This window comes from Condylura cristata, unplaced genomic scaffold, assembly GCF_000260355.1.
Source record: "Condylura cristata isolate star-nosed mole 26May11 unplaced genomic scaffold, ConCri1.0 scaffold00035, whole genome shotgun sequence".
Classification (NCBI taxonomy): domain Eukaryota; kingdom Metazoa; phylum Chordata; class Mammalia; order Eulipotyphla; family Talpidae; genus Condylura; species Condylura cristata.
Window position 1 is genome coordinate 21,009 of NW_004567136.1, and position 15,662 is coordinate 36,670.

The 15,662-nt window shown below is 38.3% G+C and overlaps 1 protein-coding gene across 2 annotated transcripts; it reads left to right on the forward strand.

Annotated features, from left to right (window-relative positions):
* The first annotated feature begins 998 nt into the window (after positions 1 to 998).
* Positions 999 to 13,160, forward strand: CNIH4 (cornichon family AMPA receptor auxiliary protein 4). 2 transcript variants are annotated; one of them, XM_004693033.2, is made up of 5 exons: positions 999 to 1,167; positions 5,597 to 5,665; positions 8,447 to 8,559; positions 10,186 to 10,326; positions 12,966 to 13,160. In XM_004693033.2, exons 1-5 carry the CDS (start codon positions 1,099 to 1,101, stop codon positions 12,991 to 12,993), a joined length of 420 nt encoding a protein of 139 aa, XP_004693090.1. In that variant the 5' UTR covers positions 999 to 1,098; the 3' UTR covers positions 12,994 to 13,160. The 2 variants fall into 2 exon arrangements, with proteins under 2 accessions (XP_004693090.1, XP_004693091.1); XM_004693034.2 differs by lacking the exon at positions 12,966 to 13,160 and having other exon boundaries at positions 10,233 to 10,326.
* Positions 13,161 to 15,662: the final 2,502 nt, after the last annotated feature.

Here is a 15,662-nt window from a genome sequence, read left to right on the forward strand (position 1 = left end):
AAATTCTTTGTACACGGCCTGTTCTTTAAACAAACTGTATTTCTACTAGCAATTGGACCTTTACAATTACTGCTTTCCCCCCTCTGAAACAATGCCCATAACTTTTCATGTAGCTTTCGTTAAATTTCAAATAAAATGTCAGTTCCTCAGCCTGACCTATGATCAGTCTCTAAGTGTCCTCCAACCTACTCTTCAAAGCACTTAAAACTGCTTGTCTTTAGTACATGTGTTCGTTCAACCCCACTGTAATGGAAGCTATAAAAATGTAGAGACTTATCTTACTCATTACACATCCCTCAGGTCTAGTACCTGGTTTATACTAGCAATTGAGACAATATTGGTTGAATGACTGATGCAATTTGCTGCAGAGTTTATTGTTCTTTAAATTATCTTTTTCCTGTATTGATTTGCCACCCCATGAGAACATTGTCTTTCCTCCATATTCATTTCTCTGTCTCACTCTTTGCTTGTTGCAGTGGAGTCATATTTGTTATTTAACTGAATAACAATGGATGGATGAATATGCCAACTTACTCATTTCTCAAAGATCTTGAGTTCTAGAACGGAAAGACACATTGCTGTAACAAAAAGTAAGGCAGGTATTTTGAAATTTCCGGAGGAACTGAGATAGGGAGGGACGTGTCTCTACAGTTAAGCCAGGAGTGTTGAGGTTAGATTTGTACTTTGAGGTGAAAATTTCTTTACCATTTCCAAATCAGGGTATTTAGTAGATCCAGTAGAGAAGCTATCGGAAATTTCGCACACGGAAAAAATGATCTGCTGGGTATCTAGTAGATTGCAAGCTTTCATTAAGTACTTGTTGACTAATTGCCTGTCAATTTCTGGAAATCAGATTTAGGGTGGAAGCGCGGCGCCTGTCTTTTTAGGGATTCATACTCATGAACTACATTTCCCAAGGTGCATCAGAATTATGGCGCTAAATTAGTCTGTAAATGGACTACAACTCCCGGCATGCAGTGCTAGAATTGAGTGGCCTCTTGACTCTAGCGAGTTCGGACTCTGGCCTAACAGGGCGGGGCGGGTCCGGGCACTGGAGCCGGTTCGACTGAAGAGAGGCGGCGGCTAAGGCGGCAGAGGATGGAGGCAGTTGTGTTCGTGTTCTCGCTCCTCGACTGCTGCATGCTCATCTTCCTCTCAGTGTACTTCGTATCCTTGCCTGAGGCGTGCGGAAGCTGGCCTGGGCCCGCCGCCTGAGGGACGGGGCTGCGGGTGGGCCCGGGTGGGGACCAGGCAGGTGCGAGGGACGAGGCAGCCCGAGGCGAGCGCGGATCCCGCGGGCGCCGGTCCGGCCGGGAGGAGCGCCTCCGCTCCCCACCGGGCAGCTGGCCGCCCTGCCCGGGGTCCGAACGGGCCTTTTCCCGGAGTGTCGGCCCCGGCCGCAGCGCCGCCGCTCGCTCCAAGACGCCCCCAGTAGCTCGGGCAGTCTCCTGGCCGCCCTTGCGGTCCTCCGGCGGGAGGACCTTCACGATCTTCCTTCCGTAGGGTCCTCGCGCTCGAGCGACAAGGGTCGCGGGTTTTCTTGGAGAGTCCCAGGCGGGTCCTTCGGATGCCGGGGGTCCTGGCGGTCACTCGGGGACAGTTAGGTGCTGGAGTGATTTGCCGCCGCTTGTCATTCTTTGGGCGACTCCCCCGCGCCCGCCCCTTTGTTCTGGCGAGCACTGGAACTTGTAAGGACTTTTCCCACTCAGAAGTTGACTCATTTCAAAAACTCGAAGGCCTTCCTTCACGATGCCATCTTGTAATGAGCTTGAGGAAGGATTTCTTTAAAAAACAATCTGCAAGTGATTATTTTGGTTGCCCCTGGAGGTTGCAGATATGCAAATTCAGTAATAACACACGTGATTTAGTTTCCAGTCCTTTCTCAACTTCTTACACTTTTCTGTGTTTTAAATGTCAGCCATTTATATGGCCATTCATGTTACAGTATTGAAACTGTATATCCGAGGCCAATAAATGGTTGTGCAACCTAGCACTCTACTAGTCTCTTGGGCTACAGCTCTTCCCTACTTTTGAGGGAGCTTCTAGGCTTAGTCGCCCAGTGTTGTAATGAACACTCCAGTTTTAAGGAAGCAAATTAAGTAATTAAAATTATTAAAGGAGAAAACTTCTTTGGAAGTTGCATGTGCCCCCTTATGACTAAATTAATTTTTTTTTGTTTGCTGCAGGGTAGTTGTACAGAGTGTATTTTTAGGTTGGCTTCATAATTTATAACGAACAGGCAGCCTATTGTAATGGCAAGGCTCAGCATTTGGAATCCAGACTCCTTGCTTAGCTAGGTACTTGCTATGCATGTTATTTCACCTCTTTGCCTTAGTTTTCTTACACTTATAATGTGTGGGGTTAAAGAGGCTGTCCGTAGCCTCTGCAGCCATGGGTTGGATTCCCCACCAGGGAGTGACCCACAGGTCACAGCAGGCATCAGACTTTCACTGCTACCCTCAGCAGTGTCTTTCAGTCAGTCTGCCTATTCTGCTCAGTACTCTGTCTCTGTGAGCCTCTCATCCCCCCTCAGACCTCTGACCTGTAATCAGTTCTTGTATGCATAAATTAAATCTTTAAAAAAATAGTGTGTGTGTGTAATGTTCAATTACCAGATATGTGTGTACAATGAGAATAGGTGTTAAGCATCTAGAACAGTACCAATGTTGAATAAATATTGCTTGCCTCCACTCCCATCCCCATGCCCAATGAGCAGCAGTTTTTATTTGTAGAGTACAAATTCATGGGATCTTTATTTTAAAAAATGTATTCCAAGGTTTCTCCCTCCCTAACCTCCTTTTATTGTAGTACAATAGGCATTTACTTTTCATACTCATGAGTCTTTAGATGGACTAAATGAACTTCTTTAGTTTAGACTAAGTGAACTACTTTGGTTTGGTCTGCATGTCTCACTTTTTTTTTTGAAGATTTATTTATGCAGTCAAGGCCAGAGGTGTAAGGGCGATGAGAGGATTCACCAGAGATAGTGTCGGGAGCAGAACAGGCGGACTGAAGAAGTACACTGCTGAGGGGAGAAGTGGGCGGACCAGGAGAGGTCTGCCGCACCATGTGGTCAACTCTGGGGTCTGGGATCGAACTCTCACTGAAGCGGTTGTGGCCAGTTTGCAGTGCTGCGTCCTAACCCGTTGCGTCACCAGGGAGGGCCTGTAGAGCATATTTTCTAAAGTAGTCTTTTATGAACTCTTCATTTATATTTAGAACTATTATTTATTTTTTTTAAGATTTATTTATTTATACATACAGAACTGGGGTGCAGGCCAGAGATGCAGGAGCGGTGAAAGGATTCACCAGAGACAGAGTAGGGATCAGAAGAGGCTGATTGACAAAGTACACTGCTGAGGGGAGCAGACGGCGACCGCGAGAGGTCTGCCACCCTCTGTGGATCACCTCGTGGGTCTGGGATCGAATTTACACTGAAGCAGCTGCGGCTAGCTTGCAGTGCTGAGTCCTTACCAGTTGTGCCACCAGAGAGGGTCCTAGAACTATTATTTATACAAATCATTACAATAAAGCCAGGCTGTATTAGCAGTTTTTGCTTTAACTGGTGATTTCTCATGAGGAGAACCCTGATTGTTTTTAGGTTTAGCAGCATTAATTGTCCTAATTTTGATGACCTAACACCTAATTTTGATGACTTAAAGAACTTTGCTGCTATAAAAATAGTTTTTGCAGTTTGAAAAAATTATCATCTTTCTATAGTTAGAAAGAAACTGACATAAAGATCTGTTTCTACATAAACTGTAGAAAGATGTTAAGTGTAATATTTGACTTAGACATTAAGGTACATTCAAGGTGTTCTGATGAAATTCAACATACGGCTGAAAGTGGTAAGGGTAAATATTTTGTAGGAATAGAAATTACCCTGGACTTTGCATTGTGAACTAAACCTACAGATAAGAAAGGGGTAATTATTAAAAATCAAATATAGGCAAGAGACTATAGAGTCAGGTATGTTTGTGTCTTTTCTGGGTGATGGGGTTAAGGAATATACCATCTGGAGCATGTGATTGGAAAGTTAGGATTAGGTCAAATTTTGGAGGGTTTGGGTATTATGAAAGGGAGGACTTTTCACTTTTATCCCATAGACTATAGGGAGCTATTGAAATAATTTTAATTTATTATTTTTATTTTTTTCCCATCATTCTTCATTTTGTGCATTTTTTTTTTAAATCTCAGTTGTAATCCCCACGGGCTTTCCACCACCAATTCACCTGTGTGCCATTACCACAGTCCAGTGCACTCTTCCCACTGCAGTTCTGATCACATTCCCCCCTCAAACCCCATAAATGAAAATTTTTTACTTAAACAAAGTAGTGCCTTAGGAATATGAATCTGTATAATGGTTGAAAACAGTAAAGACTGGAAGGTAACAAACCATTAGTGAATTGGTTTGCCTGGATTTGAAATAGAAAGCTAGTTGTAGGTAGGTGAAGGAGAAATTAACGTGATTGTTATTGGAAAGAGAAGATTGATAGAATCTGGTAATGATGGATTATGAGCTAAGAACCAGAAGTCAGAAATAATTTACATACTGTGAACCTGAGCACATGATGCTTGTATTATTGACACTATAAAACCAACTGAGGGGGTAGCAGTTTGTGGACAAAGTGATGAATTTCAGTTTGGCTATGTTAAGTTGATGGGGGGATATTTGTATGCAAATATTTAGAATTTAGTGTAAACATTGGTTTTTTTCTTGCTTTTCTGTACATTTTCTAACATAAACATAGATAAGTGTAAATAAGCCCTATGTTTCTGTCATTCATCTTCTGTGCTTTTCAACATTTTTTTATCCTATTCATTGGGGGTTAAGTGTGGAGTGGATTATTATAAAGTAAATCCTAGGCATTGTGTCATGCAGATGTATGTGTCTGCCCCTCTGTGAATTTATATTTTGTTTAACCTTTTTTTTTTTTTGCTTAATTACAGTATATGTTTATTAAGAAATGTTTGGGAAATAGAGAAAAGTAATAGGGAAAAGAAATAATCTGTAAACCAAATTATGATACAGCCACTCTAACATGCTATATTTTTGGTTCTGTATCTTGTTTTCTCATATCTTCAAAAACTTTTTATAAAAGATTTATTTATGCATTCAAGAGCTGGGGTGTAGGCCAGAGGTGTGGGGAGGTGAGAGGATTTACCTGAGACAGAATGGAGAGCAAAAGAGGCAGATCCACTGAAACACACTGCTGAGGGGAGTAGTGGGTGAGACAGGAGTGGTCTGCTGCGCCATGTGAGTCAGCTCCCTGGCTGAGGATTGAACTCATGCTGCAGTGACCACAGATAGCTTCATAGTGCTGAGACTTGACCACTTGTGCTACCAGGGAGGCCCTCTTCAAAAACTTTTAATGTATATATTATAAACAGTATTTTTCTAGTATTGGGAAATCATCTTTTTGACATTTAATTAGTTTGTATAGTCTTAACTATAGTCACTGTGTGTTGAAAAAACAAATGAGAAAACTGAGTTGCCTAGTGAACAAACTTTAATGAGATAACTAAATTTTTTTCTGAAAGTTAAAAATACATAATTGTAAAAAGAAGTCTAATATTTCCTTATCTTGATCATCAGATAATTACACTTTCTGATTTAGAATGTGATTACATTAATGCTAGATCTTGTTGCTCAAAACTAAACAAGGTAAGACTTTTTTTGGTCATTTCTGGCATTGAAGCCAGTTTTCCATTTTCTGTATATTTTATTTTAGAGTGCATGTTGTTTTATATTCATTGGAATGTTGGCAAAACTACTGTGTTTTGCAGCATTTTAGTTCATGATTCTGCATTAGAAGACCTAACAAAATTTTGTTTCTTTCTCTATTTCTTTGTCCCTCCTAGGCATTACTACTCAAACCAGGCAAAAGTTCATTATGAGAATAATTGTTTTGTTTTTTGTGTCCAAACCCCCTCCTCTTGCTCATGGAAAAAAATCTCAGTCTGTCTTTTGTTGAAAAAGGCCTTTTTTTGTGTATGTGACTTGCTGAGAATTACTTGACTTGTCTTAAGGCCATTTTACCTTAGCATAGAGTCAGAACTTATATTGGCAAGGATATTGTGAATTGCAAAGCTTTTGTAGCTACAGGGAAACCAGTTGGTCTTGATTCATTTTATGACATGAACAGACAGAACAGCTTTCTGGATTAAAGTTCATATAAAAAACAATGCAGAGAGGTGTTTGGCTTGACCTAAAATTGTTTCCCATGTGTCCTTTAACACATTTATTCTATTTACCATTCTCTGGCTGGTAAGTGAAATACAGTTATATGTGGAACTTTAACATTTCTAGTAAATTATATATTCCTTCCAATCTTCAGAAAAATGACATACATTTATATTTTTTTCAGATAGAATGTATTTTTCATCATTTCTTGTTTCCTTAATATTAGGTGGATATTTTGTGGGTTTTCTTTTATATATAAATATAAAGAAAAGGTCACTGATTATTCTACTGAGAAAGTTACTCCTATGTAATGTTAAGTAAACATTTTAATTTTAATTTTTCTACAATTATAACTTGCACATAACTTAAGGCAAAGATGCTATAAAACTTAAAAATGGAAAACAGTCTTTCCCTGACCTATTTCAATCCTGTCTTGAGACAGGTGATTTCAAACTTGAACTGTCATTTTCTCCTGGTATTTATGTCCATATTTCTTGTTTTTTATATACTTGTACTACTATTTCTGGATTTATCAACTTAAAATGGTATCTAAGGATTTTTGCGTTGATATGATAGATTTAATTTATGTACCTCCTTCCCTAAACATCTCTCCTATCATCTGTTTTTCTTTTTTGGGTATTTGATACTCAGTGTTTAGATCATTATGATGTATTGTTACATTATAATAAGATAGCTTTCTTTCTTTTTTTTTTTAATTGGGAGCCTCATAGCAGCAATCATATTTTTCTTTCTTTTGTTTTTTCTCAATAGCTTTGTCTTTCTTGGTGTTACTGTCTTATTTCTTCATTTCCTTAGTTTTCTATGTACTTGTTACAAAGATGTTTCAGATACATCTTTAAAGCCCTTCAGTACTTATTTTGCATATAGCTTACGTGTTATTTTTTTTCTTAATCTTTTTTTTATTTTTGTGTGTAGAACTGTGGTTTGGGTTAGAGCAATAGGGAGGGGGTGAGAGGATTCACCAGAGACAGAATAGGGTGCAGAACAGGTGGATCTACTGAAATACACTGCAGAGGAGCAGTGAGTAAGATAGGAGAGGTCTGTTGCACCATAGTGAGTTAGCTCCTTGGCCAGGGATTGAATTCAGGCTGTAGCAGTGATAGAACTGAGACTTAACTCCTAGACCACCAGGGAGGCACATATGTTCTTTCATCTGATTTTCTAAAACAACTTCAAGAGATAGGCATTATTATATCTATTCTACAGATGAGAGAAACATCATTTAAAGAGGATAGGTAACTTAGTGGGATTGCACAGCTAGTAAATATGATAGAGCATGGATTCCATTTCAGGTTTTTTGCTTTCACATTTGTAAATATTATGTTAAATTGGTTTACACTGTTTAAAATGCTTATTGAAATGTTCTAATTTGCAAATCAGGTTTAAGATGCAAAAAATTCTTTTCTTTGTTTTCAAAGCAGTATCTAAAATCTGAATGCACAAGACCGGAGGCCTGTGTAGTTTTATGCTATATTGCCACTAAGTAGCAATGATCATAGGCAAGTTACTTACCCTCTCTGAGTTTGGTTTTCCTCATTTTTGCAAGTGGGGAATACCATAAATATTAACTATTAACTTCCATTAAAAGAAAAATCTCTATAGGAGAAGACAATAGTTCGTGACTTGAGAATTAGCCATGATAGCTGTTGATGCAATGAAATGAGAATATTGCACATTACTCCCTCTTAAAGGGAACAGATAAGGGCATTGGGTGTGATAAAACCAATAGGGTTGGGATTCTTATCCTGGTTCATTATATTTGTTTAACTTTGAACTGTTACTGTAAGCTATTAAAGTACTTTGGGGAAGGGTTCAGTTAAATCTGTAATGTTTCCCACAGGATTCTGGCATTGGAAGTGTTAAGGGTTGATATTCTAATATGAAAGGCAGCATATATGTGGATATAGCCCATCCCAAATTAGAGTAAGAGTTTAGCAGGGTGGTAGAATAAATAATAAGTATTTTCCCCCAGATTGTCATTGAGACTTGCTTGGTAAATGAATCTGGACCTCTACTTAGGATAAAATGTAATTGAAATTAAAGTGCTTTATTTTTAAGCTGTGTCCTGATCAATTATTGCATGGTGTAAACAGTTACAGCGGTATGCAAATCTGGGACATCTAAGTCTAAAAATAATTTTTAAGCACTTATATGTAAATTCCCTGTGTATTCATTGAGGTACCTGTTTTCTTCAAGAAGAAAACAGCAGTGAAATATAATAACTATGTTCTTCCTTTGCAGTGGGTAATTCCAGAATTAATCGGACATACAATTGTTACTGTATTAATGCTCATTTCATTGCACTGGTTCATCTTCCTTCTCAATTTGCCTGTTGCCACTTGGAATATATATCGGTGAGTGTGGTTGGTTTACTGTTTTATTCTAGGGCAGTTTATTTTTTAAAGATTTATTTATTTTATGCACACAAGAACTGGGGTGTAGGTCAGACAGAGGTTTGAGGGATGAGAGGATTTACCAGAGACAGAATGGGGTCAAAACTGGTGGATCTACTGAAATACACTACTGAGGAGAGAAGTGGGCAAGACAGGAGAGGTTTCCTTTACCATATGGGTCAGCCCCTGGCTGGGGATTGAACTCAGGCTTTAGTGGTGATATCGCTGAGACTTAACCTTACTTGGGCAATTTAAAGAAAATATTAATGTTTGAATAGCCTTCTCTTCTACCATAAAATGTGTGCCAGTCACAAGTGACAACAGAATGCTTAATTAAATAAGCATAAATTGTTTACTTTGTTATACTAGGCAGTAGCATTTGCATGGCTCAGTCTTATAGTAAAAACATAAGTTTACGCGAATAAGTTTGAAAGCTGTAATGTTTTAATTTTTTTGAGATGTAATTTGAAATACAGCATTATTTAATTTCTAAAAATATGTAATGGTTAGTTGTGATGTCTAAAGTCTTGGGACATCTTTATTTCATTGTCTTAACCTTTTTCTTTAAGAATTTTCAAAAGTCAATAGTTTTTAATTAATATATACTTAGAATGCTCCAAAGAAAATTTCATTTCAAAGCCGGCATATTAGGTACCTAAACTTTGACTGAGTATATTTAGGAAGTTTGTTTAAACATAGCTCAGTGAAAACACTAATTGTACATAATTTTATAGTTTGGTTATTAAACATTGCATATTTTCTTGTGAAGAACTGTGGAATAGTTTTGACAGATCTGGTATTACTTTTACATTAGTGGGTTGCCATCCAACTAAATTTTTTGGTTTTACTTTACTTTTAATTATATCTACTGATATAGGTATATCATTCATTGAGTTTTTTAATGTGGTTCTTCAAAGTGCAGTTAGAATAAGAAGGCTATAGGAGGAATAGCAAGAGGATAGAAAACACATAGTAGAAATGAGAGTGAGTGAATGTGGGAAATGATTTCTGTAAAGGTCATGAGAGTAGAAGATGAGCTAGAGGAAAGCTTTTAAATCTCTCCCAGGGGGTGGGTCAGAGGGGTAGAAGTCTTTGTCTTTCAAGTATTTTATTGCTCTCTGATGTCATCCCATAGACCAATAACCTAATCTGAGCTCAGCACTGGAAATAGACTCCTTACACTTATGGTGAGACAGGAAACCCTACATGGACTATTAGTACATCTTGGACTCCCTGTGATCCAACTAAGTGGAACACAAATTTGGGAGTCAGAGTGAAAACCTCCATGACTGTGGATATCCCATACACACCATCCATCATCTCTACAAGATATAAAAGTATATCAGAGGAAGGGCAAGCTTTGGCATGGCATCTTTGTATATGGTACAGACATTGGAGGACGGCTCTGTCAAGTTTTACTTATGGGACAATAAGGTCTCTAGATTCAGTTTCCTATAATTATAAAGACAAAGATCATGTACATTTATTGTCCATGACATTCTGATAATATTGTCCATATTTGGTCTGAATATTTATGCTGATGATTTGATTTTCCTTCTAATGTGTGTACATCCTTTAATTTATCAGGTTCATTATGGTGCCTAGTGGTAACATGGGAGTGTTTGATCCAACAGAAATACACAATCGAGGGCAACTGAAGTCACACATGAAAGAAGCCATGATCAAGCTTGGTTTCCACTTGCTTTGTTTCTTCATGTATCTTTATAGGTGAGTTTATAGTCCTTGTGACATATTCAGGGTGCCATGTCTCCTTTTAATGGATAAGATTTTATGTGATGGATAGGAATTGACATTGCAGAACATTTGGGGATTATATGACTTTCTTGTGACTGTAAATTGTGTTATGTCATTATATCACCATTCTGTCTGACCTGTAATTAGTGACCTGGTGGTATTAGTTATTCCTTAGCTGTTGAGGTTCTGAGTGTGCTTAAAGCTGCTCTTTGCTTTTCTTTTCCTGCCCTAATATCCATCTGTGAGGTTTCAGTGCTTTTTATAAGCATTAATATATGTGCCTTCAGAGACTGAACCACTCATGGGTCTCCAGGGAATCAGGCCAATGGCAGCAGCTCTCAACAGCTTACATCCAGTGTGGGCTGATGTTTTCTGGTGTTAAGAAATTTAGGTGTGATGCCTAATTTCCAGCATTCTAAGTGCCTGCTCTGGTAAAATTATATTGGTCTTACAACAAGAATTATTTTGAAGAAGCTGTCAGACACTGGAAGCCTTATGTAGTTTTGTTTTAAATTTAAATTTATTACCTTATGATTTAAAGATGAACATGTCTCCTATTCCTTTAGTTATGACAAGGCCATAGAATAGAGCCAGAAAGAGGAAAAAATATTGTCATATAGGTGTCTTCATCCTCCCTACCCCTCCAGATTTCATACTGTTGGAGAGCAAACTAGAGTGCATATTCCCTGGGTCTCAATAACTGGAATTTTCTTTTTTTTAAATTTAGTTTATTTTTTATTTAAAAAAAAATATTACTATTATTTTTTGCATAGAAGACCTGGGGTGTAGGCCAGAGGTGCAGGGGTGGGGAGGAGAGGATTCACCAGAGACAAAATGGGGGGCAGAACAGGCATTGGATTTACTTAAATACACTGCTGAGGGGAGCAGTGGGCAAGACAGGAGAGGTCTGCTGGGCCACATGTGAGTTAGCTGGTCAGGCTGTAGCTGTGATAGCACTAGACCACTAGGGAGGCCCCTAACTGGAACTTCTTAAGACAGTGCTGTGGTTACAGCCAGTATAGTTAGACTCTTAGGGAGTAAGTATAGGATTAGAGGAACTAAGTGTTAGACTTAAAATGCGCAAGTGTTTATAAGCTTTCAGTTTTTATATTTAAATCAATGAGAACATAGGCTAACGAGTGGGGAAATGGAAGGATCAGAAAGCAATTTGGGGTAAGTAACTGGCTTATTGAGTAATTGCATTTCTCAAAGCTGATTCCTTCCTTTTTCTCTCTCCTGTTCCCCACCCCTCCTCAATTTGTCATTTTAGCCACATTGCTATTATTTTTACCTCTTGGCATTACTTTGACTCAAGGAGTCAGGATGAATGAATAGAAGTCCTTGTAACACTTTTTGTTACTTTTGGTTATTATTTAAGTGTTTTATGACCAACTCACCAGATTTGTAGACAAGGCTTTTGTGCTGCTCCTGTTTGTATCACTTGTCACAGTTTGCATGGTTCTTTGCACATAGCAGACATTCAGGGTTGGCTAAATGAAATTGGAAAAATATGCATCTTTCTAGAGATTGGTGGAATCTATACCTTTGGAATGTGGTCAGGTGCTAGCTTTGTGGAATCTGGAATCTACCACTTGGTGGGCACCTGGGGCAAGTCTTTAAACTCGTGCGGGTGCCATGATTTCTTCATTTGAGAATAGAATAGTGATAGTACCTATCTCATGGGATTGTGATATGAAGGGAGATGATGCTTGTAAGGCACTTTAGTTTTGCTGCCTGTAGTAAACTCAAAATTCTTACAAAAGTATTAGCTATTATCATTAATTTGTGCTGTGTACCAAGTACTTAGTATTGTTAAATGAAGACAGCCAATCACTTGTACTGTGTGTGGTCTGACATCACTTAATACCCTTAGTCATTGTCAGGCTGTTTTTGTGTATTTTAGTTATTGAGGTCAACAGAGCAAGGCTGATTATAATAAAAGGAATTGATTTTGTTACTGTTATTAGCTGTGGCAGTTTGGAGTATTAATTGATTGTGTGTGTCAGATACCATGTAAGGCATTGCAAAGGACACAAAGGAGAAGCACAAAATCCCCATGTAGAGCTGGGAGTCTGGTAATTGCAGTACTTGGTTGTTACCCTGATTATGAAGGTGATCCCTGGATTCTGTTGCCATTGTGGGAGAGCCCACAATTTAGTGGAGACCAACATGTAAAATAAGCAAGCAGGAAATGGCAAGCTGTGGAAGGAGACTGACATCCCAAAGATGATGCTTTAAAGCCAGAGTGAAGCCTGAGTAGGAATTTGCTAGAATGAGCCGGGTGGGATGGGAGAGAAGGGTTTTAAGCATATAGACAGCATCTACAAAGAGAATTAAAGTCTATATGGGCATGGCATGTTTATTCTAAACTGTAGCGTAACTCTAGTTTTAGGTGATATTTTTTGCCCCCTTCCACATCCCAGTTACTTTGTTAGTGAAAAAATTATGGCACTGAGATGAAAAGTAGAGATTCTTTCCTTTAGGTTTAAGTGATTGTCTTTTACTCAAGTGAGTTCCTTATTAAACTCTAGGGATACATGTCTGTGGACAGGCCAAACTTTGTCGTACATTTCTAAGCAAATATCAGTAACATTAATTTCTTCTCTCCACAGTATGATTTTAGCTTTGATAAATGACTGAAGCTGGAGAAGCCATGGTTGAAGTCATCCCAGACTACAGTGAACAATTGAGGAGCCAGAGACTACTTAATCACCCTTAGAGCCGTGACCATAGCAGTATATTTTCCTCTTTGAACAAAAAGTATTTTTGCTGTATTTTTACCATATAAAGTATTTAAAAAACATGAATTGAGTTTTTGTAGATTTCTGGTTCTCAACTTTACCTTGAACCCCAACATATGAACGTATTTTTCATCTGTATTTGGAGACATTTATATGTAGGAACAGGCCTGCCATTCCAGTTTTGCATGCCAAAAAATAAAGGACACACTCTAAAGGGAAATTTTGAAGAGGAGTATAGCACCTCTTCAAATCTACTGAAAAGCCAGAGTACAAAATACGACTGCTTATCTGGACAAAAGAAGAAGGCAAATTGCCCTTTTGCCTATTTTGTAGCAGCTTCATATGTTTAATATGGTTTAAATGATTTATGGGACAGTAGCTAAATCTTCTCATAAGAAAGCTAACAAAAATGACATTAAAAAATAAGATATTTCTTTGCACAATTTGTGAAACCCGATATGCCATTTGCCCGGATACAATAAAAATTGAATAGTTTATAGAAAGGGAAATAAATTAAAAAAAAAAAAGTAAAATCCTATTGCTTTCATTTAAAAACTACTTTTTCCATAGTCATCCTCAAACCCAGTCTCACTGACTTTTGCCATCTTTTGTCTGTATATTACAAACTAGTCGATTGCATTTGAACTCTGTGATCAAATGCGTTTGGAGATAATTTGGTAGAAGATGCTTATCAGATTGGAAGCAGAACTAGTCAGTCTTTCAGTGTCAGTAAATTGAGTCTGTAAATGCTCTCCTTGGTACCAGATTGACTGTAATCCTTCTTTATTGCTGCACTGAGCACTTTGTGAATTGAGTAATCCAATACAAGCCATTTCATAGACATAGCAATATCCAAGCAAACTCTGTTCCTTGTAACTGTTATTTGTAAACTCTTGCAGTTGATGAAAGCAGTTAACCTCTTTCGTTCTGTTTGTGGCATAAAATGACCTGGCAGTTTACTCTCAGTACTAGTTTGTGCTTTAATGTGCTGTCTTCAGTATTGGCATTTATGCCAAATATGTTTTGATGGCAGTGTGCAGAGGGGTTGCTTACTCTGTTGAGACAGAACTGGGTGGATAAGCTGATTTCCCTCTACAGGCTGACCCACATTTTAAGTCTGGTAGTAGTATTTTGGCCACAGTAAAATGGTAGGCAAGGTAAACTTGGTTCTATTGGCCTCTTTGGGGGGGGTCTCAGAAACCATTCTTTGTGGTTATCTTCTATTTCTTTCAGGCCAAGAGCCAAGAAGCTATAACAGAGAAGTTATTTTGTTTACATCTTTCTTTTCCTTTGACCCAACTTCTGTTTAAAAAAGTCCCTTTACTCTCCCTAACTACCAATGCCTCTTAATATTCTACTCAAACCATTGGAGAACTGAGACCATTTTGTTCTAGTATTCTTGCTAACCAAAATAGAAACCCATGTATTTGAGAGAATCTCTACTAGTAGTTTTATACACTCTCAGGTACAGATTGCTGAGGCTGAGCAAATCAGAAAGGTGTCTTGTTTATAACAGAATAGGAAGGCTTTACTTCTGAAACATTAACTATGATTAATAACAAATAAGATTATATTTCTTGTCTGTATCTAAGCCAGGAGGGAGTGGGTAACTTTAGTTCTTTGTTTTTTTTTTTTTTTTTTTTTTAGGAGCCAATCTACAAGTGTTAAAAGAGAAAAGCACTGACTTTAAATTCTGTTATTACAATGCTAAAGATTAATTCTTCATGCTTCTCAATGACTGGAGAGTTGCAGAGGCCTAATAGGTTATTTGATTTAACTTCATTTTAAAGACAGAGAACTGAGCCCTAGAGATTACACCTGGAATTCCAATCGCTAGTCTAGTATTCTCCCTTATAACTGCTCGTCCCTGTACCTCCATGATGGCTGTACGCAGGCCCCGCCAGTCAGACTTATCATAGGGTGTGCCTTTGTGCAAAATGTTTCTGTTTATGTCTTGTGTCATCTTCCCTTGTCCTTCTGGCCTTTTAGTGGTTGCAGGTGTCCTTGCTAATCACTGGAATCCCTCTCAGTTGAGAGTGCTGAGGAAACAAGATCTAATATGCAGCTCAGTCATCAAAGCTTGCCAGATCCCCTCAGCTACCTTCTCATGCTACGCGGATGACAATGGATTAAGAGTCCAAATCTGCATTCTCTGACCTGGCCTTACTTTGAAGTTGAGAGCTAAAAAAGCTTCCAGTGGAAATTTATGTCCTGTGCCACTTAACAGTTTCTCTCTGGTAATAGTTATTTGTATGCAATAAGTCTCTCCACAAGATTGTATGTTCCTGAAGGGGAATATACATTCTTACTCATATTTGTATTTTTCTATTACTCCTGGCACCTAACATGGTACCTTGCACTCAAAAACAAATGTTGAATGAGCAAGTAAATCTGATTATGTTGTTCCATTGCCCTCAGCAAAAAGTCTAGCCACTGTCCTTTACACCAAAGCAGCAATGGAGCAACATAATGAAAGTTCAGCATATTTTTTACTCAACACAGTCACATTATGAAGTATTCTAAGAGTTGTTAAAATAGGAAAGGAAACAGCTCTATTTGGTGCACTTG

What these genes read in the sequence shown, in the direction of transcription:
- CNIH4 (XM_004693033.2), top strand. Translation starts at nt 1,099, where the DNA reads ATGGAGGCAGTTGTGTTCGTGTTCTCGCTCCTCGACTGCTGCATGCTC. An exon ending in TCTTCCTCTCAGTGTACTTC is followed by an intron (nt 1,168 to 5,596) that starts GTATCCTTGCCT and finishes CTTGATCATCAG; the next exon opens with ATAATTACACTTTCTGATTT. An exon ending in GTTGCTCAAAACTAAACAAG is followed by an intron (nt 5,666 to 8,446) that starts GTAAGACTTTTT and finishes CTTCCTTTGCAG; the next exon opens with TGGGTAATTCCAGAATTAAT.